The 26357-nt window shown below is 39.5% G+C and overlaps 1 protein-coding gene across 2 annotated transcripts in view; it reads right to left on the bottom strand.

Annotated features, from left to right (window-relative positions):
• Positions 1-26357, bottom strand: part of LOC126272591 (uncharacterized) — a 61367-nt gene that overhangs the window by 13572 nt on the left and 21438 nt on the right. For both annotated transcript variants that reach the window (XM_049975519.1, XM_049975520.1), the window contains exons 4-5: positions 25282-25429; positions 2181-2326 (exon numbers count right to left, since the gene is read on the bottom strand). In XM_049975519.1, the coding sequence (XP_049831476.1) occupies positions 2181-2326; positions 25282-25429 (294 nt within the window). The remainder of the gene's footprint in view (positions 1-2180; positions 2327-25281; positions 25430-26357) is intronic.

The following is a 26357-nucleotide window of genomic DNA, read 5'->3' as shown; positions in this document are numbered from 1 at the left end:
ATACCAATTTGGAGAAAAATTAAGAATAAGATAAATCCACAATGCAATATTGAGAAATAAAAGTGTGTTAAAAGGATAGATTACTACTCACCACATACAGAAGGCATTGGATCAGAGACAGGCACAAAGTAAAGAGTACTAAACATTTAAGATTTCGGCCACAAGGCCTTCTTCAGAAAGAAATGAGATAGTGGCTGTGTGTGTGTGTGTGTGTGTGTGTGTGTGTGTGTGTGTGTGTGTGTGATAATATTGCTACCCTAGACTTTCCGTTGTTTTAAAGTGTGAAGTATTCTTGAAGATCAATCTACCCTATCATAATACACTATCCTAAACTCTCCATTGAATTTGTTTTAGTGTGATGTATTCTTTAACATATCTTCTTCCTATAGTGTTACATGTGTTAGCCATGAAATACACATATGCATCATGGATAAAACTAGGACAACATAAAAAATTTACTCAATGTGTACCTATGAAACTACTGACATACTAGGCAAATTTCTGTTCTATTTTATTTGTGATGCATTTTATGTTATTAAAAGCAAAGTAAAAATTTGAGGCGTCTAAGTAAAAAGGACTCAAAGTAGCTTTTTGTTAAAACATATCAAATATTGTACTTCACTTTTTCTCATCATGCCTAAGCCATTTTTCTTGCCCTGTTCTTTAAACATAAGCATCTACGATACTATGTAATGTTGTTGTGGATTAAACAGGGCATATTCTAATAACTGTCTATGGAATTCATTTCATAAAACTTGATCTGATTAATTCCTAAGTTGATAATTTTGTCTCTGTTCTGTATTTTTTCATAGGCCATACAGAAAGGGATGGTGACGAATTGTTCAGTGGTGTAGTGACTAAATTGAATAAATATTCTTTCAGTTTTTCCTTTTTTTTTGCATTACCGCTAAACTGAACCACCTCAAGCTGGATTTGCTGATCATTTCTTGCAATTCCTTGCATATGCTTGCTATGTGAGAATTTTGTTACTTTGATCAGTCAACTGCTATTGAAAAATACGTCTCCAGCTTCCCGAAAAGAAGCATATGGTGAACAGAAATTTCATGCTACTGCATAATTATCTGAGTTTATCAGTAATTATTGCTTTCTTTCATCTAAAATTCTGGATCATGTTCACTGTCGCTAAGGGTTTGACTCTCTCACCGCAGTATCTTATTGTAAAAAGTGCTTTGATAACTGTATCCTATTATTGCCATGACTTACTGAGGAAACTTCTATTTAAAATATCTCAGCTTTGAGAGGGAGAGGGACCCCTTTCAGTCCACATTCTACTACACTACTGTATATAACCATCAAGTGGTGTTTTACAGGAAAGATTTATTTTGCATTCACAGCAAAATGTACTGCCCAAATTTCCTCTAAACAACATTGAGAATAGTACTGCAGACTGCAAACCTCACTTGGAACAATCTATAGTGATATTTGCACTCTTTCACAATGACTCTTTGCTAAACTCAGTACATCTTACAATAAGCAATACAAGTCACAGTGTTTTCCTATCTTGCTAAGTTTTATTTGTGCAATTTGTTTCAAGGTTCAAACCTCATCAAAAGGTAACCATGACAACCTTATCAAAAAGTTGTCATTACAATGCAAAAACACTGACCCAATGTAATATTATGTATTTGTGTAGTGAGCAAAGCCAGTGGTGTATTAAGATGAGTTAAGACAGCGAAATGGGTAGGAAATATTGCACTACGAACTGATGGAAAGTGAATGAAAGCAGTTCTCAAGAGGAGCTTAAAAGAAACAGGAACATCAGAAGAGTTGCTGGCTTCAACTGGCAGAAGACTGCTGGAGAACAAAATTTACTACATATAATATTTAGATAACTGTGATATCAACAGCTCATCCCTATACAAGACAAAGTTGAGTGTTGTTGAAATTAAAAGACCAAGTTGTACAAAGGAATGCTGTCTCTCACTGAAGAGGCCCCAAAAACTTTAAATTTACATTGTTTTGTGCAAAGTCCAGCATCACAAAAGGGGAAAAGGAATAATTTGGAGCAGAAAGTAAGAAAAATTCATTAACACAGAGCTCACAATGTAAAACAATAAGAAGTATCAAATAATGCAAACTCATTCATCGAGAATAATACAGTGTCACATATACTCACTACAAAAAAATAATGAATAAATGGCTATTGTAGACTGACTTACTCTCCAAGAGTTCCACCTTGCTTGTACTTAAGATATTTCCATAACGGATGTGCATTATCTCCATTGACATCAATTTTTTCAAACATGTCAAAATTTACTTTTCTTTGTTTTACAAAACACACTATCTCCTCCGAATTTCCAGGTTCCTACAACAGAAGATTATAATCAGAATTTTACAGCAGATAAATATTGTGTAGTCTTAATTTTAATTAATTACAATACAGTACATATCTGTATTATTAATTTCAATTGCATTTTGATATGAAGATTAAGTGATATACATAATAGATGGAGGCACATCACTTAACATTAAAGAGCCTGTGTGGAAAACATCTTGTTTTTAAGTGTATTTGCAAGAGTAGGACTAAAAAATAATGTGTTCATTAATGTCAACATCACTCATGTACACTTATTCTATAAGCTGACTTGCTCCTCAATGCAAAAAAAATTACTCAAATAACTGTAACTAATGAACTATATAATAATAGAAAATTATGTTTCCAGAACCAGAATTCACTGAAATTTGACAATTTCTGTTTTCTACTCCATAATGTACTTTGGTCTTTCCTGAACATTTTGGTATATAATACCTTAAAATGAGACAATTGTGAAACCTTCAAATAATATTTTGAATGTTGACATGTGACTGTCAAATTTTGTGGCGACGCATATACTGCCACAGTTGAGCAGTCTACATCTCAGAAGTTGGCATTATGAATAAACAAATCAGTCCTTTGTTTCTGATACTAGCTTTAATTTAAAGTAGTGTGATTATAGGCTATTTTTGTAGTAAGCTAACTTCTACTGCTTTTTATACGCAAATAAAATGACTAATGTCAAAGTAACTTCAAGAAATGCAAATTTGCAGATAACAGATATGTGAGATCTGCATTTTCTTCTGAAGTACTTCAAAACATGTTTGCTAGCAGTGAAGAAAAGCACAATAATGTTTCTGAAGTGACGACGCCCCCTAGTGCATCAAAAAGGAAAGAAACTTTAGAAATGGGTGACAGTGGTAAAAGTAGTGACATTATGGACAACATCATTACTGATCTGCAAATCCTTGCACAAGTTCTTTCTGAAACTTGTCTAATGCTGTCTTTGTGGTGGTGAAGTCAGACTTTATAAGGATATTGGAGCTAGAATAGGTATTGTTTCTAAATTAATTATTGGAGCGCATACGTGCCAGGAGCACAAATGTAAGAAGTGTGACAATTTAGAGAAGATTAAAAGAGCTGTGTGGAGCACTTTCTTTCATCAAATATTAACCGATAAAAAGCTATGTCATGCTTTGTGTCCACCTCCACCAAACACTTTGTGTAAACATAGGCAAGCTGAATTTTCTGGCATCCTGCATGTATTTATACATAAACATTTTCTTCCTCTGGCAGTAATGGAGGCAATCAAACCTATTTACAGAGATTTGGCAAATCCTGAACTACTAAAGAAGTGTTTACATAGGGAGAGACAGATTGTGAATGAGTCTTTCAATAATGTTGTGTGGTGCATGTGCGTAAAAATGTATTTGTTGGCCTTATGACTCAAAAGTTAGCAGTGTCTGATACTGTAATAACTTTTAATGGTGGGAACTATGAGAGACTTAAGGTTCTGGAGAAGTTAGGGGTAAGATTTGGACAGAACACAGCGAAAAGACTGCGGGAAGTGGACGAGCATTGTGTACATGAAGCAGAGTTAGCTGCTCTGCAAATGAAAAAAGCAATAGGAAAGAAAAGGAGGAGGCAAGCAATGGGCTGTTGTGACACTGAAGAAGACTATGGGCCACGGCAATTCCAGTGAATAAAAGATGCAGAAATGTAAGTCTGTATTAGAATTTGTAATAAAAAAGTTTTAAACCTCAATACCTCCTCTTAACTACATTTTTTGCAATAAATAACATGTTCTCTAAAAAAGTACTGATGAGAGAGACATGAAATTTTTACAGCATGCCAAGTGTGAGACTCAACACATATGGAACTAGAGTAATTGTTTTGTTTTTACGTTCATTTATTTACAAAATTCCGTCAAAAAACTGAGTGTTTGAAAAAAGGATAACATGCCCCATAATACAATTTTAGTAATAATTCTAGTTCAGTGTCTCTAGAAAGGTGCATTCAATAATTATGGAAAATTGTAAGTTGGTGTCTTAAAAAGTTTACAAGATAATGGGTTACAAAATTCAATAATTTAACATTGGTGGCATAGGACATACAATGTCCCCTTAAAAGGATAGAACATAAATAGGTATATGAAATAGTGAAGGTTAACTAATATTTAATGATTTACACAGAGCAAAGAAATTGAAAAATAGAGTTCTCAGACATGCACAAAACAAAACAAAAGCAGTCTTTGCATAAATAGATACAAATATATCACTACTGAGCTGTCTTTGTTCGAAATCTTTGGCCATGAATGGAAAGTGTGGAGGTTGTCAAAGTGTTGTGGCATTTATTGTGAATCTTCTATGAAATTGTTGCATTGGACAAATGACTTGGTGGGGGAGTTGTTGAAAACTTAAGAGAAAAAGGATAGAAAAACAAGTTCGATCTGCTGTGAAAATTAAGTGGAGAGGAGCCACAGGTAAGATCAGGAAACATACAGCAGATTTTAACTGTGACCTGGACTCCTGGAAGGAGGTGGTACTGTTCCGAGATCCAGATTATGGCGGAGGTGTTGGTCCAAGCTTGCAGGAAATGCTAAGATCCAGGGTTTTGAGTCAGGTGACAGACAACTATCACGAAAAAGAGACATATAGTATTAGTGGGTGGGGTAGAAAACAGTTTGGACAGAGATTGCTCTCCTGATCTCTCCTTGACATGTGACACCAACATGTAGCTTGCCAAGCTGCTCTTGTGGTGGCATGACCTGCTGTGCCTCCACTGTGGCATAAAGCAGATTAATCTGAAGCTGGAGATGGTACGCTGCACTAATGCCAGTCAGGATAATAAATAAATAAATGTGGTTTTATAAGGGAGAGCCCACACTTTTACAGGCCTTGAAAGGGGAATGATGGCTGAGCAGAATATGACAGCACAGAGGACAGGCTTCAGGCCATACATGGTCTGATAAGTGACAAAAAAAAATATTTTCAGAGAGAGAGAGAGAGAGAGAGAGAGAGAGAGAGAGAGAGAGAGAGAGAGGGGAGGGGGGGGGGGGGGGAGCACCTGCACAACAAAAAATTCAAATCAGTATAAATGCAACAAACTGTAAACTATCCAATTCTGATTAGACGTTGGAATGAACACTGAAAGGAGATTAATAACCCGGGCAGTGTTCTGTTTAAATGTTTGAACCAAAAACCTAACATATGCCAATTATGTATGTAAGCTGTCTAGAAGATTGGAAATTGACCTTGGCAGAAGATGAGTACCTGAAAAGTTGGGAGAAGAAAATATTAAGAAAGATTTTGGGAGCACTGAGTGAGACAGGGCAGTGCAGAATACAGAAAAACAAGGAACTGGGACAACTACATGGCTATGCTGCTCTAGTTTTGGAAATCAAGTGCAACAGATTAAGGTGGTTGGGCTATGTACAGTGAATATCAGGATAGATTTGTCAAGAAGGTGTGCAGAGAAAATCCATGTGGCAGAAGATAAAAAAGGAGATCATGGAAGTGGTGGGTGGATGAGGTGGAGAATGACTTGAGAAAGAAGGGAGGGGAGTAAGAAGATGGAGGAAATGAGCAGCAGGTTGTCAAAGTGGCCAAGGACCTAGAAGGGCTGTAGCACCAAGGAGTAAGTACACTGTAAGATGAGAATGCCATCAGCATGTTATGCCCTTAGATCGAATGTGCACAGTTTTCAAACTACAGAACAGAGCCATAAGAATAATAACTGCATACGTTAATCAGGGACACTGTAAAAATCTGGCTGAAATGTTAGCAATTCTAACAGATCTCTCTGTTATCATCAAACAACAGCCAGATTAAATAAACACATAACTGTAAACAACATTTTCTACCACAGAATGTCTGACAATATATTGCACAGGAAGATAAGTATATTAGATCAACATTCAGCATCCTTACAATGTACACTTTCATGTGCAGTATTTGCACACTTGTTGGTTTCTGTTACATGGGCATTTGGCCGTGGGTTCAGGCTTGTTTATGTGCCTAATGTTGTTCTCATAATACTGGATACATCATCAGAGGCTATAAGGGCCCAGATAGTAGCTTCAAACTTGAACAAGTAAAGAAAAACTTTCTGACAAATTAAAGCTGTGTGCCAGACTGAGAATCAAACTTGGAATCTTTTCTTTTTGCAGCCATGTGCTCTCCCAACTGAACTACCCAAGCACAACTTTTGAATCGTCCTCACAGGTTTACTTCTACCAGTACATTGCCTCCTACCTACTTGGCTAGGAGTCTTGCCTGGGAAGCTCAGTTGGTACGTCACTTGCCCGCAGATAGCACATATCCTGAGTTCCTACAGCCAGAAAAAGAAAATACATTCCGAAAGCTAGCCGAGCTCTGTACCTTTTGTTCATGTGCCTATCGGCAACAAAGTGCTTGTGTCTTTCAGTGAGTCAACTCCTTTATTCCTAAATAATTCATAATTCACAAGCAGAACTTTCAACACATTATTATACCACCTTGTGGCTCCCACCCATCCAAACCTCGTGTCGCACATCCTTCATTACTGTCTCCTTTATTTAGCTCCCTTCTATTCCCCATCCATTTCTTTTTATTACGTTTTTTCCCTCTTGCCTTTATGACACACTCCGCAGCAACCACGATACCTGTTGCTGCAAGTGACTTTTGTTACACCCTGTAGTATTGGCCGCATTGATTATGACAGACCCACACACAACTCCACATGCCATGCAACATCCAATAACAACATAACACACTGCAAGCAACGCAAAATTCTTTCCTCCCTCACACATGGGTCCCAGTCTGCCTGTCTTTGTTTTCTTTTTATCTACTACATGTGACAATACACCATGCATGATCGAATTTATTTCATGCCCTTGACAATGTATCAAGTGTGATCAGATATACCCCGGTCACAAAATTACCCTCCGCCCCAAACACATTTCCTTTCATTCCTTACACCCGTCAATGTTATTCAACTCCTTCTACAATAACCGGTGACCGCTTTACTCGCCACTTCCAACGTGAACTACTTTCCCCAACACTACCCCTCCCCCTTCATCCCCCCCCCCCCCCACCTCCGCAATAGACCCCTGTTCTGTTTATCTGCACCAGTTCAGGAAAGTTTCCTTATCCCTAGCCAAAATCCTGTCCCATATTCTCTTCGTCCCCTCCTCCCCAATGGCCTGACCACAAAAATCCCTATTACTGGAACCCACCCCTCCTTCCACAGCAACCTTCATCTTTTCAGATTCCACCAGTCCCTTTCCCTCACAAATCCAGTTATACAAAAAAACGTCTCGATGGCATAGGCACATCCCTCATGCCTAAACCAACTCCACTCACTCCACAAAGTACCGTTACTATGCAATCCCTACTACCTACACCTCTATCACCCAAATTGAACTCCTGATACTCCAACACCTAGAAGAACATTCCAAGCACCATCTCCACAAGTTATCCAGCCTTCTGTTGTCCTACTCCCGCCTTGGGGCCCTACTATCCAGCCCCATTCTACCCACAGTCTTCCTCCTCATCAGTACCTTAAAGCACATAGACCCTGCCTAGCTGAACTTTTTTGATGTGCCCCATCCTCCAAAATCCCCTACGAACACTCCATGAAATCCAGAGCCAAAAACAATTGCAAAACTCTACTGTTGACCTCTCCACCAAAATCCTCAGCCCCAAAGAAGTTTCAGTCCTATCCAAAGACTTCACATTCAGCCCTACTCCCAGGTTTAACCATGTTGGACTTGTGAAAGACCTACTCTCCTCCTCCCGTTCCCTACAGCTGAAACACTTCCTTGCCACAAACATCTCCAACCAAAGCCTATCCAGTCCAAACATCGAACTCTGTCTGTCCCAGTTCATACCATCATCCAACTGTGACTATCCCACACTCCTATCTAACCATCCCCCAGTCACCTTGGAGGAATTCCTAACTTCCAACATGACTTCACCATCCTTCCCAGATTCCTCCCCAAGAACAACCACCTTTCAATAGAAGGACTGCCCTACACAACCTAAAAACAGATTCTAACCTTATCATCTTTCTGACACACAAAGATTCCACCACTGTTGTGATTAACCGGAATGACTACCTGGCAGAGGGCCACAGCCAGTTGTCCAACACATAATCCTACAAGCTCTGCCAGAGTGACCCCATCCCATGAGTCCAGCATAACCTCCAACCTCTTCTGAAATTCTTAAGCCCTTCCCAGAACCTCTCCGCTGAATCTATCTCCCTACACGTCCAAACAACAGCCCTCACACCCAGCTTCTACATGCTGCCCAAATCCACAAACCTAACAATCCCATTGTGGCTTGTTACAGTGCTCCCACTGAAAGAATTTCAGTCCTTTACATCAACATTTCCAACCCATTGTCCAAAACCTAGCCATCAACATTAAACATACCAACCTCTTCCTGTAACAGCTCTTCACCATCCCCACATCCTTACCTCCCAGATCCCTACTCCTCACTGTTGATAAAACATCCACATACACCAACATCCCTCATGCCCATGGCATTGTCGTGACTGAGCACTACCACTCCCAACGCTCTGCAAATTCTAGACCCACCACTTTATTCCTCGTACACTTAACCAACTACATCCTAACCCATAAATACTTCACCTTTGAAGGGAAGGTTGTTGTTGTTGTTGTTGTTGTTGTTGTTGTTGTTGTTGTCTTCAGTCCTGAGACTGGTTTGATGCAGCTCTCCATGCTACTCTATCCTGTGCAAGCTTCTTCATCTCCCAGTACCTACTGCAACCTACATCCTTCTGAATCTGCTTAGTGTACTCATCTCTCGGTCTCCCTCTACGATTTTTACCCTCCACACTGCCCTCCAATGCTAAATTTGTGATCCCTTGATGCCTCAAAACATGTCCTACCAACCGATCCCTTCTTCTAGTCAAGTTGCGCCACAAACTTCTCTTCTCCCCAATCCTATTCAATACCTCCTCATTAGTTACGTGATCTATCCACCTTATCTTCAGTATTCTTCTGTAGCACCACATTTCGAAAGCTTCTATTCTCTTCTTGTCCAAACTAGTTATCGTCCATGTTTCACTTCCATACATGGCTACACTCCAAACAAATATTTTCAGAAACGACTTCCTGACACTTAAATCTATATTCGATGTTAACAAATTTCTCTTCAGAAACGCTTTCCTTGCCATTGCCAGTCTACATTTTATATCCTCTCTACTTCGACCATCATCAGTTATTTTACTTCCTAAATAGCAAAACTCCTTTACTACTTTAAGTGTCTCATTTCCTAATCTAATTCCCTCAGCATCACCCGATTTAATTTGACTACATTCCATTATCCTCGTTTTGCTTTTGTTAATGTTCATCTTATATCCTCCTTTCAAGACACTGTCCATTCCGTTCAACTGCTCTTCCAAGTCCTTTGCTGTCTCTGACAGAATTACAATGCCATCGGCGAACCTCAAAGTTTTTACTTCGTCTCCATGAATTTTAATACCTACTCCAAATTTTTCTTTTGTTTCCTTTACTGCTTGCTCAATATACAGATTTAATAACATCGGGGAGAGGCTACAACCCTGTCTCACTCCTTTCCCAACCACTGCTTCCCTTTCATGCCCCTCGACTCTTATGACTGCCATCTGGTTTCTGTACAAATTGTAAATAGCCTTTCGCTCCCTGTATTTTACCCCTGCCACCTTTAGAATTTGAAAAAGAGTATTCCAGTCAACATTGTCAAAAGCTTTCTCTAAGTCTACAAATGCTAGAAACGTAGGTTTGCCTTTCCTTAATCTTTCTTCTAAGATAAGTCGTAAGGTCAGTATTGCCTCACGTGTTCCAACATTTCGACGGAATCCAAACTGATCCTCCCTGAGGTCCGCATCTACCAGTTTTTCCATTCGTCTGTAAAGAATTCGCGTTAGTATTTTGCAGCTGTGACTTATTAAACTGATAGTTCGGTAATTTTCACATCTGTCAGCACCTGCTTTCTTTGGGATTGGAATTATTATATTCTTCTTGAAGTCTGAGGGTATTTCGCCTGTCTCATACATCTTGCTCACCAGCTGGTAGAGTTTTGTCATGACTGGCTCTCCCAAGGCCGTCAGTAGTTCTAATGGAATGTTGTCTACTCCGGGGGCCGTGTTTCGACTCAGGTCTTTCAGTGCTCTGTCAAACTCTTCACGCAGTATCGTATCACCCATTTCGTCTTCATCTGCATCCTCTTCCATTTCCATAATATTGTCCTTAAGTACATCACCCTTATATAAACCTTCTATATACTCCTTCCACCTTTCTGCCTTCCCTTCTTTGCTTAGAACTGGGTTGCCATCTGAGCTCTTGATATTCATACACGTGGTTCTCTTCTCTCCAAAGGTCTCTTTAATTTTCCTGTAGGCAGTATCTATCTTACCCCTAGTGAGATAAGCCTCTACATCCTTACATTTGTCCTCTAGCCATCCCTGTTTAGCCATTTTGCACTTCCTGTCGATCTCATTTTTGAGACGTTTGTATTCCTTTTTGCCTGCTTCATTTACTGCATTTTTATCTTTTCTCCTTTCATCAATTAAATTCAATATTTCTTCTGTTACCCAAGGATTTCTAGCAGCCCTCGTCTTTTTACCTACTTTATCCTCTGCTGCCTTCACTACTTCATCCCTCAGAGCTACCCATTCTTCTTCTACTGTGTTTCTTTCCCCTATTCCCGTCAATTGTTCCCTTATGCTCTCCCTGAAACGCTGTACAACCTCTGGTTCTTTCAGTTTATCCAGGTCCCATCTCCTTAATTTCCCATTTTTTTGCAGTTTCTTCAGTTTTAATCTACAGGTCATAACCAATAGATTGTGGTCAGAGTCCACATCTGCCCCTGGAAATGTCTTACAACTTAAAACCTGGTTCCTAAATCTCTGTCTTACCATTATATAATCTATCTGATACCTTTTAGTATCTCCAGGGTTCTTCCACGTATACAAGGGAAGGTACACAAACAAATTTGTGGCACAGCTGTGGGCACAAGCATGGCAGCCTCCTATTCCAATTGCTTCATGGGCCACCTAGAGGAAACATTCCTAGCTTTCCAAAACCCCAAACCTCTTATCTGGTTCAGATTTATTGGTGCAATCTTTATAATCTGGACCCTAGGCAGGACACCTTACCCCCATTCCTCCAAAACCTCAACACCACCTCTCCCATCCACTTCACCTGGTACTACTTCACCCACTGTGTCACCTACCTACTTGTCAATCTCCTCCTCTCATCTGGCTCCATTGACACCTCAATCCACGTTGCACCTACCAGTCACCAATATTATCTGCACTATGGCAGCTGACACTCTTTCTACCCCAAGAAATCTCTCCCATAAAGCCTAGCCACTCATGGTAGAAGCATCTGCAGCGATGAGAACTACTGCCCCGTATGCTGAAGGCCTCACACCCTTGGCCAGGATGCTGAAAGTCTCACAAAAGCCTTCGCAGACAGGAAATACTCTCCAGACCTAGTTCACAAGCAGATTTCCCATGTCACATCCTCACGCACACCTGATCCTCACATCCACCCCAAGAACCAACCACAAAGAAGTACCCTTCCTGTCACTCAATCACCCAATACCACCCCATACTGCAACACCTGAACATGTCCTTTGTCAGTGTTTTGATTATCTACCATACCCTGAAATGATGGACATCCTACCCAAGATACTTCCAACCCCTCCCCTTGTGGTGGTCTGCTGCCCATCCAACCTCCACAATATCCTAGTCCATTCCTATGCCACTCCCACCCCCAATCCCCTGCCACAGGGATCATATCCCTATCGACAACCCAGGCGCAAGACCTGCCGAATTCACCCACCCTGCACCACCTACTCCAGTCCTGTCACAGGCTTTTCCTACCCCATCACAGACCTGGCCACCTGTGAAAGCAGTCACGTTACATACCAGTTCTGCTGCAACAACTGCACAGAATTTCCATTGGTATGACAACCAACCAGCTGTCCACTAGAATGAATGGTCACTGCCAAATTGTCATCGAGAATAAGGTGGACCAACCAATGGCACAACATGCAGCAGAGCACAACACGTGAGATTTCAATGGCTGCTTCACAACCCATGCCATTTGGATCCTCCCCACCCAAAGGCGCTCGTGTGCATGTGCTTGTGCCTGTGTGTGCTTGCTTGTTTTTTCTACAGCCACGAAATCTGGGTACCTTTTGTTTGTGTGCCCGTTGACAACACAGCACTTTTGACTTACGGTGAGTCATCTCCTTTATTCCATAGCAATTATCTGAGTGAAGTTGCTTGAAATCAAAACACTTAATAAAGTGAACAAATTTCTGATTTCAACAATGAGGAGACTGCTTCAGTCCATAAAGGCTTTTGTTTAATTTAGAGATAAATTTCCATTTCCACTAATTAAACCTTCAGGCTGTTTCATGGATATATCTGCTTGTAAATTAAAATTGAGAAAAGCAATTTATGTGTCATACACTCCTGCCAAAGCCACAAGAATACAAATTGGTTCATGCCGAACAACAGGTCAAAAGATTTCTCCACACTCAAGACCACATTCCAGAGAATACCCTTTTGCGCATAATCAAGGTTCACACCTCATTATGCTACCATCTGGTTTACACTTAATTCTGTAAACCCACTTACAATAAATAGCCTGGCAATCTGGAGGCAGATCCACTATACTATAATTTAGTACTCGTACCAATGAAAGCATTTCATCTTTCATTGCTTCGTATCATTTCCTCAAGCATCCAGATGGCATCATCACCTCCCTGAAAGTTTGCAGTTCATCTATGACTACTACATGTCACAGTTTTAGAAACAAACTGGCAGGAAAAGTTAATCACTCTTAGATTCAAGCCTAATCTAACAACATTCTCTCTTGGTCTTGCAGAAATTCCTCTTCACCTTCAACAGGGTGTTAAAGTTTATTTCATTCTGCATCTGTCTAGAATTTTACATTATGTTGTAGAGCCCAAGTTCTATAGGATATCAGTGACTATTCATTGAAAATCACATTTTTCAAACAACAGTGATTATTGTATGCTGTATTGACAGCTTCTGCCGCCAAAGTGTGTGTGGCACATGCAGCTTTACCATTCTGATCTGGTGTATATAGTGAACTGGTTTCATGTATGATACCAGTCTTCTTGAAATCATTATGAAGTTTATCATTACCAAACTCTGTCCCACTATCAGTCCTAATAACTTCACACTTATCCTCTGCCTGCCCTACCCACCAATTGTCCAGCTGTTGAAACTCTGAGGTGACATAACTTTTGTTTTTGAGAAACTATACAAAAACCCATCTGAAGTACATACAATGTATCCTCCAATGTATAAGGTTCCCATAACTTTACTGATACAATACCTTCAGCATAGACAACTGAATTATCCCTTACTTGAACAGGAAATTCCAACTCCCTAGTAGTTGAAGCATTAAAGCCATTCCTTGTCTAAAGTCATGCTTTTTGATGTAGCACTATCAGCAAGCCAAGTATTGTCATTAGTAGCCATAACATTCCCAATTTCTGCACTCAGAGTTTAATCTTTAGGTTCTTGACCTTTATTCACAGAACTTTTGCTTAAATTGCTTTTCAGATGCTGACCCTGACCTTAATCCCTTTTGTGATTGCCATTAACAGCTGCAAATACAATTGTCAGTTCTTCAGTATGTGACAAATGCTGTTCTTTTTTCAGTAAACTTTTAAATTACCGAAAGTCTGCCTGCTTTCATCACAAGTTGTAAGCTGTAAAAAACAAGCCATATTTTGCCCGAAGTCCACCTAAAACTTTGGGAATTTTGTCTTTATCTCCCATTGATTCACCGACAACTGCAAGTGACTGTGCTAATGCTTCAACTCTATTAATACATTAAGGAAAAGTATGATAGAGTATCATCCTATAATTAAAGAATGTTATTTCAATGCTAATTTATTTACTGCAGATAGCTGCTCATTGATTATCTTAAGCCAATTTCACATAACCATTTGCTGTACTACAGTACCACTTCACTTGACAGTTTGCAGCAGGTCAAATATCATACCAAATGAAATAAAAAGCATTTATTTTGCATTAAGCTGAGTCCAAAAGTTCTGTGCATTTATATCTTCAACACCCTTGCTTCACTTCCGCCAATGACATGTAGCAATTTCTCAGCTCTTTACATAACTTTCATTAATGCTTCCATAACTGAAAATTACCTCCATCAAATTTTTAGGTGCTGAAAAGCTTTGGTCGGTGCATCTTTTATCTTTTCATCTTTGGAGTCCCACCCTCGATGTAACTGAAATGTGCAAGGTGATTATAATTAAACTTTCAAACCACTGTAGAAACACAATCACTGGTCAGAATGACATCAAATTGCAACGGAATATTATCGGAGAAGGGAGGAAATGTATGGCAGAAGAAAAATAAACAGTTACAAAATGTAGCAACAGATGGCGCTGTAAGCATCATAATTTAATAATGGTCGACTACAAATGACAAATGAATCATACAACAATGCATAATATGTACATCTGACATTAAACTAACTGTACTACTCAGGGAGTATGGGTGTAAAGGTGTGATACTGTTAGTTAAGCAAGCCCACTCATCACGGCAAGGTCATATCACATCAGATCGGAAAAATCGGTTTTTAATTGTCCTGAGGCCAAAAACCGCATAAAAAGCATCAATCAAAACCACATCGGATTATTAGTTTCTGTGTGACTGGCACAAAACATGTTCAATACACTGTCCACCATTTTCTTCAACAAGTTGAAATCAAGAAACAACATGTTCCACAACTAACTGAAGTGTTTCCGGGCTCATGTGTTGCACAATGCATGCCTTCAATTCAGCTAAGTTTGCAATCGGAACACTGAACAGAACATCTGTCAGATAGCCCCACAGCCAGAAGTCATACGGATTAAAATCAGGTGATTGGCATGGCCAGGCTGTAGGGAAATGGCAGCTGATAATTCTAGCATTTCTGAAATGGTGCTTTAGCAGCTGCTTAACTGGATTTCCAATGCGCAGAGGTGTGCCACCTTGCATAAAATATGATCCCATCCACATATCCATGTTGTCGGAGAGCTGGAATGATGTGGTTGTGCAAAAGACACTCACACTGCTTACCAGTGACGTTACAGGTAACAGGGCCAGAAGTATCTGTCTCTTCGAAAAAATATGGCCCTTTGATAAATGATGCCGTAAACAGTGACCTTTTCAGGATGAAGTTGTACTGGTTGATTTGTGTGTGGATTTTGACAATACTGTGTACTGACATAACCTGTCAGATGGAAGTGGGCTTCGTCTGTCCACAAAATCTTCCATGGCCAATCATTTTCCACTTCCAAGTAAGTAAGATATTCTAAAGCAAAGGGGTCTCTTGCTAGCAGGTCAACAGGAAGCAACTCATGCACATGATTAATTTTGATTGGATAGCAAAGAAGGATATTTCGTAGGATTTTATGCACTGTACTCACGGGTATGTCCAATGTTCAGGCAATTCTCCGTGCACTACACATCTGAACACCACCACTAGTCACCCCTGCGGCCCCTGCTTCCACTGACATCGAATCAATTCGTTTCCTCCCTCTACCTGGTTGCACACCAAAAGAACTGGTCTTTTTGAATTTCCAAATTATTTTCTCCAGACTCACAGCAGTCATCGGACCAACCATTTTTTCAAACCCTTCAATTTCTGGAACTTCTGCAGAGCAATATGTGCACAGTCATCATTTTTGTAATACAGCTTTACAAGCAGAGCAGAATCCTGCACTCAGACAGTCATGGCGAACATTTCAGATGTGAGAGGAGGATAAGCCGTGTACCTGGCATGTTTATATCAACTCCAATGGGTTGTGTACATGACAAGAGTTTTTATTTACATATTCTCTCACACACAGTACCATGTATTGATCAATTTTCACATTATTTTTTTCTGCCATATGCTTTCGCCCCTTCTCTGGTGATATTTCATAGCAATCTGACACCATTCTGACGAGTGGTATTATTTGTACGGCGTTTTGGAAGTTAACTTTAATTATAATCACCCTGTATTTTGGAGACTTGACTTATACGAAGAAAATGAAATGTTATCACAATAAATCAACATGTTTTTCTGGCCCCATAACCTGTTTAACACACTGTAATTAAGTTACATGATAACGAGATTTATTTCTTCAATAAAAACAAAGGCTCTTACAACACAATACACAAAACATTTCCTAGAAAACAGTGCAAACATATGCAAGAGAATAAAAGATCTTGGGCTGGTCAGAAGTAGCAAATATAATGAAACACCATATAGCAGAGATGTTGACTCATATTGTCATTATTCCATCCTGGATTTTCAACTGCTTAAATAAAACAAACATTAGACATACAAAGACATTATACTGGCACACTCTACAGGCAAAGTTAAACATCACAACAAGGTATACCATGCAACAGTTTGCTATTTAGCACTAAGGCCCACAACTCATGTAATAACTATCTTCCTCCTCTTTCAAAGTTGTTTTTGCGCTTTTGATTTTCTATGTCCTCTGTACATCCCAGCACACTAATGATTGGACCTTGGTAATACTACAGTATCAGAGAAACAAGTTTGGCTGCTCTTTAAAACAAGTGTTAATGTTTCTTTTAGTAGTTCCTATGTACATTTGGCTAAATATGTGAGGGATTTTGTATACTCCAACTGTAGCAAACAGCATGTGTAAGTCCTTTGCAATGTTCAAACATTCACCCACTTTTCTTGTCAGTTTAAAAACTGTGTCAATTCTTTGTTTCCTTAACACACTGCTGAAATGACATGTCAATTTTTATCAGTGGTGGGAGAAATTTCCCTTTCAGTGGTTCTTGCTCACTAGAAGCCCCAGATCTTTTAGGAGTAGTACTCTATTTCTCTCTCCTGAAAGTAATTCTTCTCTGCTTGGAATGGTGATCAGGAATTTTTGCAAAAGTATCTGTGTCAGTGGATTATCCGTAGACTTTGTACCCTAAGTTTCATCAAGTTTTCTAAATACATGTACATATAGAAATGAAATTTTACTTCTTTCCTCTTTATCATTGTAAACTTTAAATTAGAATTAATACCATTCAGAAAATTAGAAACACAGTGAAGTTTCACGTGGGATAACAAGAGGTTTTAAAAATTTTAACATACATTAATAAGTATTTGTTAATATTTATTCTGTAATTCTAAATTGTAATTCCAAAATGTAGTGCATAGTAAAATTTTAAGTCCACAATGTGTGATGACCAATACTAACCTCCTTTTATGACATGGACTCTGAACATGGTGAGATGGCAACAGACAACTGGGGTAACATAAAGAATACTACAATGCAGTATTACTGTTATGATCCTGGTATCAGCCAAATATATGTGCACGTTGCCGGAGGAAGGGGAATTACTATTGATAAAAGACAAACAAACAGTGTAACCAGCAGATTTTTAGTATTACCAGCTAACTTGTTTGCAAGCAAGCATCACAAAAGAGCATTGTACACAACTTATAACTCATTGTTAAATTATATCTGCAAGAAAAATCAAACAACGTAAATGTGTGTGTGTGTGTGTGTGTGTGTGTGTGTGTGTGTGTGTGTGTGTGTGTGTGTGTCGCCGGTCTTTTTTTCCTAAGGCCTTGTTGGACAAAAACTCACTTTCTGAGTGTCTTTTTGTTGTGCCTATCTGCGACTGTCTCTCTGCTATATGCTGAATAGCAACTACCCTTTTCATATAATTTAGTTATGAATTAGTTAACTCTTAACTATGTTTTCTCTTTTGTATTTAGCTTATGTGTATAATAGTTTAAATGATCTGTGGGTATATAGGATAAGTAATTGTCTACAGACAAAAAACTTTCTTTGCTGGTCAGTTTACTTACATCTACATCTACATGACTACTCTGCAATTCACATTTAAGTGCTTGGCAGAGGGTTCATCGAACCACAATCATACTATCTCTCTACTATTCCACTCCCGAACAGCGAGCGGGAAAAACGAACACCTAAACCTTTCTGTTCGAGCTCTGATTTCTCTTATTTTATTTTGATGATCATTCCTACCTATGTAGGTTGGGCTCAACAAAATATTTTCGCATTCGGAAGAGAAAGTTGGTGACTGAAATTTCGTAAAAAGGTCTCGCCGCGACGAAAAACGTCTATGCTGTAATGACTTCCATCCCAACTCGTGTATCATATCTGCCACACTCTCTCCCCTATAACGCGATAATACAAAACGAGCTGCCCTTCTTTGCACCCTCTCGATGTCCTCCGTCAATCCCACCTGGTAAGGATCCCACACCGCGCAGCAATATTCTAACAGAGGACGAACGAGTGTAGTGTAAGCTGTCTCTTTAGTGGACTTGTTGCATCTTCTAAGTGTCCTGCCAATGAAACGCAACCTTTGGCTCGCCTTCCCGACAATATTATCTATGTGGTCCTTCCAACTGAAGTTGTTCGTAATTTTAACACCCAGGTACTTAGTTGAATTGACAGCCTTGAGAATTGTACTATTTATCGAGTAATCGAATTCCAACGGATTTCTTTTGGAACTCATGTGGATCATCTCACACTTTTCGTTATTTAGCGTCAACTGCCACCTGACACACCATACAGCAATCTTTTCTAAATCGCTTTGCAGCTGATACTGGTCTTCGGATGACCTTACTAGACGGTAAATTACAGCATCATCTGCGAACAACCTAAGAGAACTGCTCAGATTGTCACCCAGGTCATTTATATAGATCAGGAACAGTAGAGGTCCCAGGACGCTTCCCTGGGGAACACCTGATATCACTTCAGTTTTACTCGATGATTTGCCGTCTATTACTACGAACTGCGACCTTCCTGACAGGAAATCACGAATCCAGTCGCACAACTGAGACGATACCCCATAGCTCCGCAGCTTGATTAGAAGTCGCTTGTGAGGAACGGTGTCAAAAGCTTTCCGGAAATCTAGAAATACGGAATCAACTTGAGATCCCCTGTCGATAGCGGCCATTACTTCGTGCGAATAAAGAGCTAGCTGCGTTGCACAAGAGCGATGTTTTCTGAAGCCATGCTGATTACGTGTCAATAGATCGTTCCCTTCGAGGTGATTCATAATGTTTGAATACAGTATATGCTCCAAAACCCTACTGCAAACCGACGTCAATGATATAGGTCTGTAGTTAAATGGATTACTCCTACTACCCTTCTTGAACACTGGTGCGACCTGCGCAATTTTCCAATCTGTAGGTACAGATCTATCGGTGAGCGAGCGGTTGTATATGAGTGCTAAGTAGGGAGCTATAGTATCAGCGTAATCTGAAAGGAACCTAATCGGTATACAATCTGGACCTGAAGACTTGCCCGTATCAAGCGATTTGAGTTGCTTCGCAACCCCTAAGGTATCTACTTCTAAGAAACTCATGCTAGCAGATGTTCGTGTTTCAAATTCTGGAATATTCCATTCGTCTTCCCTGGTGAAGGAATTTCGGAAAACTGCGTTCAATAACTCCGCTTTAGCGGCGCAGTCGTCGATAACAGTACCATCGGCACTGCGCAGCGAAGGTATTGACTGCATCTTGCCGCTTGTGTACTTTACATACGACCAGAATTTCTTCGGATTTTCTACCAAATTTCGAGACAATGTTTCGTTGTGGAACCTATTAAAGGCATCTCGCATCGAAGTACGTGCCAAATTTCGCGCGTCTGTAAATTTTAGCCCATCTTCAGGATTTCGCGTTCTTCTGAACTTCGCATGCTTTTTCCGTTGCCTCTGCAACAGCGTTCGGACCTTTTTTGTGTACCACGAGGGATCCGTTCCATCTCTTACCAATTTATGAGGTATGAATATCTCAATTGCTGTTGCTACTATATCTTTGAATTTGAGCCACATCTCGTCTACATTCGCATAGTCAGTTCGGAAGGAATGGAAATTGTCTTTTAGGAAGGCTTCTAGTGGTACTTTGTCCGCTTTTTTAAATAAAATTATTTTGCGTTTGTTTCTGATGGATTTGGAAGAAATGGTATTGAGCCTAGCTACAATGACCTTGTGATCACTAATCCCTGTATCAGTCATGATGCTCTCTATCAGCTCTGGATTGTTTGTGGCCAAGAGGTCAAGTGTGTTTTCGCAACCATTTACAATTCGCGTGGGTTCGTGGACTAACTGCTCTAAATAATTTTCGGAGAATGCATTTAGGACAATCTCGGAAGACGTTTTGTGCCTACCACCGGTTTTGAACAAGTATTTTTGCCAACATACCGAGGGTAGGTTGAAGTCCCCACCAACTATAACCGTATGAGTGGGGTATTTATTTGTTACGAGACTCAAACTTTCTCTGAACTGTTCCGCAACTGTATCATCGGAGTCTGGGGGTCGGTAGAAGGAGCCAATTATTAACTTAATTCGGCTGTTAAGTATAACCTCCACCCACACCAATTCGCACAGAGTATCTACTTCGACTTCACTACAAGATAAACCACTACTGACAGACACCAACACTCCACCACCAATTCTGCCTAATCTATCTTTCCTGAACACCGTCTGAGACTTCGTAAAAATTTCTGCAGAACTTATTTCAGGCTTTAGCCAGCTTTCTGTACCTATAACGATATCAGCTTCTGTGCTTTCTATTAGCGCTTGAAGCTCAGGGACTTTTCCAGCGCAACTACAACAATTTACAACTATAATTCCGACTGTTCCTTGATCCAAGCACGTCTTGTAATTGCCAAGCACCCTTTGACATTGCAGCCCATCCCGCACTTTCCCGAGGCCTTCTAACCTAAAAAACCGCCCAGTCCACGCCACACAGCCTCCGCTACCCGTGTAGCCGCCAGCTGAGTGTAGTGAACTCCTGACCTATTCAGCGGAACCCGAAACCCCACCACCCTATGGCGCAAGTCAAGGAATCTGCAGCCAATACGGTCGCAAAACCGTCTGAGCCTCTGATTCAGACCCTCCACCCGGCTCTGCACCAAAGGTCCGCAGTCGGTTCTGTCAACGATGCTGCAGATGGTGAGCTCTGCCTTCCACTTACTCATAAGAAAACTGGAGAGTGCTCGTCTTTAGCTCAATACAGTAAGGAAAATATGAGTCCCAAACTCAAGATAAAAAAAACAGGTTTTTTCTGGTGTTACTGATCTGAAATTCCAATATTTTAGATAGTACTCTTTCCTTTTATTTTTTCCTAATCTAAGAATTATTATAAATTTACTTGTTTCTATGAGCAATTTTCAAGAAGAATTCTTCTTCGGATGTTATACTTTTAGCAACAAAAATAAAATGTAACACTAATGGAAACATTCAACAATGGCCTAACTATTCGACATTTACAAGCAATAAAAAAGTTAACGTCACGCAAAGGCGGCTCAAAATGAGGTCGACTTCCCTATACAACACCCCCTTGACTTCCCTATACAACACCCCCTTGACTTCCCTATACAACACCCCCTTGACTTCCCCTGTTCCTGTACACAGCTTACATTATACTCTTAATGTAAAAAGCTTTTATGTGCTGCAGTAGACTTGGTGTGAGCTGATACCAGACAGATTCAGTATGCAGGGTGCAGATTATCTGCAACACAATTTTGTAAACATCTCTATGGCAATACCTCTTCATAGCTTTATAGACAGCTATTGTTTTTGCCTACAGTCATTTGTGCTTTGCAGTTGACAGCTTATCGAAAGTGCTGAAAGGAGTTGGGGATCTCCTCAAGTGGACTCAACTGTAGAAGTATCTTAGCAGTATTAAAACTTGATGCATGATGTGGCATTTTTACACACATCTCAGTCTTTATGATATGTCATCTCCTGAAATGATTCGTAGAATGATATATTTGTGTATGTACATTCAGTGACATATGTGGATACTATCTGCGAAATATGTTGTGAATAGAGTTAGCAGTAAAGAAGGTAAAAATTTAAATGACAGGCGAGATGTAGCAGTTTTCAGGAATCTCATTGTTTACGACTTCATATTTTCTTAATTATGATAGGTGGGTGGTTCTTACCCCCCACAGCGATTATTGCCCAACAAACAACCAAGTTTGGTTGAAACTGGTCCAGTGCTTTAGGAGGAGATGTACATACATACATACATACATACATACATACATACATACATACATACCTGTACATACATTTTTATAATATGTTTGGATGTTGTGACAGTCAACAATTCAAACTTTTAAAATTTAAAGTCAGTTTTCTTTTATCTAATTATCAGCCATTCATCACGTTACAAAACAATGTCAGTCACTGTTAGCTCAAATATGAGATCACAGCTTCAGTTCATAATTATCATGACAGCAGTACTATGGAAAAGAATCATTATTTGCCACAGAAAGCACTGTTGGCAATGTGAACTGTCAATGTAACTTGCACTCAAAGTCTCCTCTGTCAAATTCTGTTTGAAACAAAATATATTCCATCAGTCACAAAATTTTATTCCTCGTACATCTGCTAACACAACTTGTATAAGAACATTTTGCAGCTGAAGTCATTTTATAATGTTACTGTCCTGTGATAGGCAAATTGAGTCAGCGGACATAAAAAGTTTCACCACTGTTTTATGACACAGTATCTATAATTAAGGAATGAAGAATACTTTTTGGCTTATAAAATGACAAAACTTATACAATTGTATAATATTAAACAATCAATTTGGCTGCTGGCATCTACCTTCAGGATCAGAGTGCTCTTAAATGTTTCACAACCCCCCCTTTTTTTTTTACTTCAGGATAAGGAAATCAGGCACAAGTACATAACAGCGATCTCAGAAAGGTACCAGGTAGTTGAATGTAGTCAATTGCAGTCATTGGAAAAGGAATGGACAAGGTACAGGGATACAGTACTAAAGTGGCTAAAGATTGTCTTGGAACAGTAGTGTGTAAAAGCAGGAAGAAGCAAACAGCTTGGTGGAATGACACAGTCAAGGCAGCTTGTACAAGGAAAAAGAAGACGTACCAAAAATGGCTACATACTAGAACTCAGGTAGACAGAGAAAGTTATGTTGAAGAAAGAAACAAAGCCAAACAGATAATTGCAGCATCCAAGAAGAAATCTTGGGAAGACTTTGGAAACAGGTTGGAGACTATGGGTCAAGCTGCTGGAAAACCATTCTGGAGTGTAATTAGCAGTCTTCGAAGGGGAGGTAAGAAGGAAATGATAAGTACTTTGGACAGGTCAGGAAAACTGCTGGTGAATCCTGTGGATGCCTTGGGCAGATGGAGGGAATATTTCGAAGAGTTGCTCAATGTAGGTGAAAATACAATCAGTAATGTTTCAGATTTCGAGGTAGATTGGGATAGGAATGATGACGGAAATAGGATCACATTTGAGGAAGTGGAGAAAATGGTCAATAGACTGCAGTGCAATAAAGCAGCTGGGGTGGATGAAATTAAGTCGGAACTCATCAAATACAGTGGAATGTCAGGTCTTAAATGGCTACACAGGATAACTGAAATGGCCTGGGAGTCGGGACAGGTTCCATCAGACTGGACAAAAGCAGTAATCACACCAATCTTTAAACACGGAAACAGAAAAGATTGTAACAACTACAGAGGTATCTCTTTAATCGGCGTTGTGGGTAAAATCTTCTCAGGTATTGTTGAAAGAAAAGTGCGAGTATTAGTTGAGGATCAATTGGATGAAAATCAGTGTGGGTTTAGGCCTCTTAGAGGTTGTCAGGATCGGGTTCCTAGGAGGAAGTTATTGTCTGTTCTATGAGACTATGGAATAGGAGGCAAACTTTTGCAAGCAATTAAAGGTCTTTACATGGATAGTCAGGCAGCAGTTAGAGTTGACGGTAAATTGAGTTCATGGTTCAGAGTAGTTTCAGGGGTAAGACAAGGCTGCAACCTGTCACCACTGTTATTCATATTATTTATGGGTCATATGTCGAAAACAATAGACTGGCTGGGTGAGATTAAAATATGTGAACACAAAATAAGCAGTCTCGCATACATGGATGACTTAGTTGTGATGGCAGATTCGATTGAAAGTTTGCAAAGTAATATTTCAGAGCTAGATCAGAAATGTAAGGAGTATGGTATGAAGATTAGCATCTCCAAAACGAAAGTAATGTTAGTGGGAAAGAGATATAAACGGATTGAGTGCCAAATAAGAGGAACAAAGTTAGAACAGGTGGACGGTTTCAAGTACTTAGGATGCATATTCTCACAGGATGGCAACATAGTGAAAGAACTGGAAGCGAGGTGTAGCAAAGCTAATGCAGTGAGCGCTCAACTACGATCTACTCTCTTCTGCAAATAGGAAGTCAGTACCAAGACTAAGTTATCTGTGCACCATTCAATCTTTTGACCAATTTTGTTGTATGGGAGCGAAATCTGGGTGGATTCAGGTTACCTTATCAACAAGGTTGAGGTTACGGATATGAAAGTAGCTAGAATGATTGCAGGTACTAGTAGATGGAAACAATGGCACGAGGGTGCCCACAATGAGAAAATAAAATAAAATAAAAAAAAAAACTGGGAATGAACTCTATAGATGTAGCAGTCAGGGCGAACAGGCTTAGATGGTGGGGTCATGTTACACGCATGGGAGAAGCAAGGTTACCCAAGAGACTCATGGGTTCAGCAGTAGAGGGTAGGAGGAGTCGGGGCAGACCAAGGAGAAGGTACCTGGATTCGGTTAAGAATGATTTTGAAGTAATAGGTTTAACATCAGAAGAGGCACCAATGTTAGCACTGAATAGGGGATCGTGGAGGAATTTTCTAAGGGGCTATACTCCAGACTGAATGCTGAAAGGCATAATCAGTCGTAAATGATAATGATGATGATGATGATGATGATTATGATTACTGCCGGGACCCAAAATGGCTTGAAATATTCTCTATATCATAATAGTGGTTCTTGTACTGTCTGAGGTAGGGAGAAATACAACATCATTGGAACAAATTGATGCCCTTTTTTCTTAAGTCACAGAAAACAAAAGTATTACGATCAACAATGTTCGTGGTACATATCAACAAAGAATAATAGCAACAAACTCCAGAAGTTCTGTGCAAACATACCTGATGACCAAACTGGTTGCAGGGAAATGCTAATATTCGAAGTCCTTTTGACTCTGCATATTTCTCATGAAGTTCAACTAGCTCTTTGTAGTGTGTTGCCGTATATCCACATTCTGATGCCACATTTACGATAATACAAACATGCCCTCTAATCACAAACACAAAAACAGTTGAAAATGTATAGTAGATTTCATTAAAGCAGACAGCAAATGACACAAAAACGAGTTCAATACACTTATTAAAATCTGTACAAAACAGAATCTGTATATGATGCCAAACTCCCTTTTCCGAAAAAGTATCTTAGAACTAATCAGTTTTCAGTGCTAAATATTTTTGCAGAAAATGGTAACACTGATATAGAAATGAATTCTCGCACTAATAAGTAACAATAAAATATAACTATACAAGAATTAAACTTTCTTATAGTAAGACCACTCTGTTCTGCGATGCCAGTCATTCACTGTTTAGTTACCACAAGCATGGATAAAGTATTTTAAAACAGATTTAATTAAACTATGTGCCTTGGTGATACTTTGTGGATAAGTCAGGCTACAAAACCAAATTTACAGTGTTCTCTCTGTGACTGATGCTGAGATTTGTGCTGACACTCGATTTAACTTTTAGCTCTACAGCAAGAAGCATACCATGTAGCACCACTGTCCAGATTCCATGTTACACTTAAGTGTAACCCCTGTAACGGGTCAGCTAAACCAGGTTGGGGAAAGACAACGGGAGATATCTTCTCCAATAATGTCATACCTTCCAAAATAGTAGTCTCCTTATATTTTGTCTTCTTCATTTTTCCATTATAATAATCTATCCTGCTCTTTATCCAATCTTTCCCATAATTAAAGTATTTTTACGATTTGAACTAACTGTTTTTATAACAAAAAAAGTATTATCACTCAGAAAAGGGTTGTGGACTATACCCAACTCTCATCAAAAATTATTAGCTAAAGGAAGATGGAATTTTAAATAATTTTAACACAGCTGTTCTTCCCAATATACAGTGCACAAAAAGCAATTCAGCAGTGCCTCCTCAGTTTCCACCTTCTCAATTCATTGCCTTACTGACA

The sequence above is a fragment of the Schistocerca gregaria genome, chromosome 5, assembly GCF_023897955.1.
Source record: "Schistocerca gregaria isolate iqSchGreg1 chromosome 5, iqSchGreg1.2, whole genome shotgun sequence".
Classification (NCBI taxonomy): domain Eukaryota; kingdom Metazoa; phylum Arthropoda; class Insecta; order Orthoptera; family Acrididae; genus Schistocerca; species Schistocerca gregaria.
This window is presented reverse-complemented; position numbering and strand designations above follow the sequence as displayed.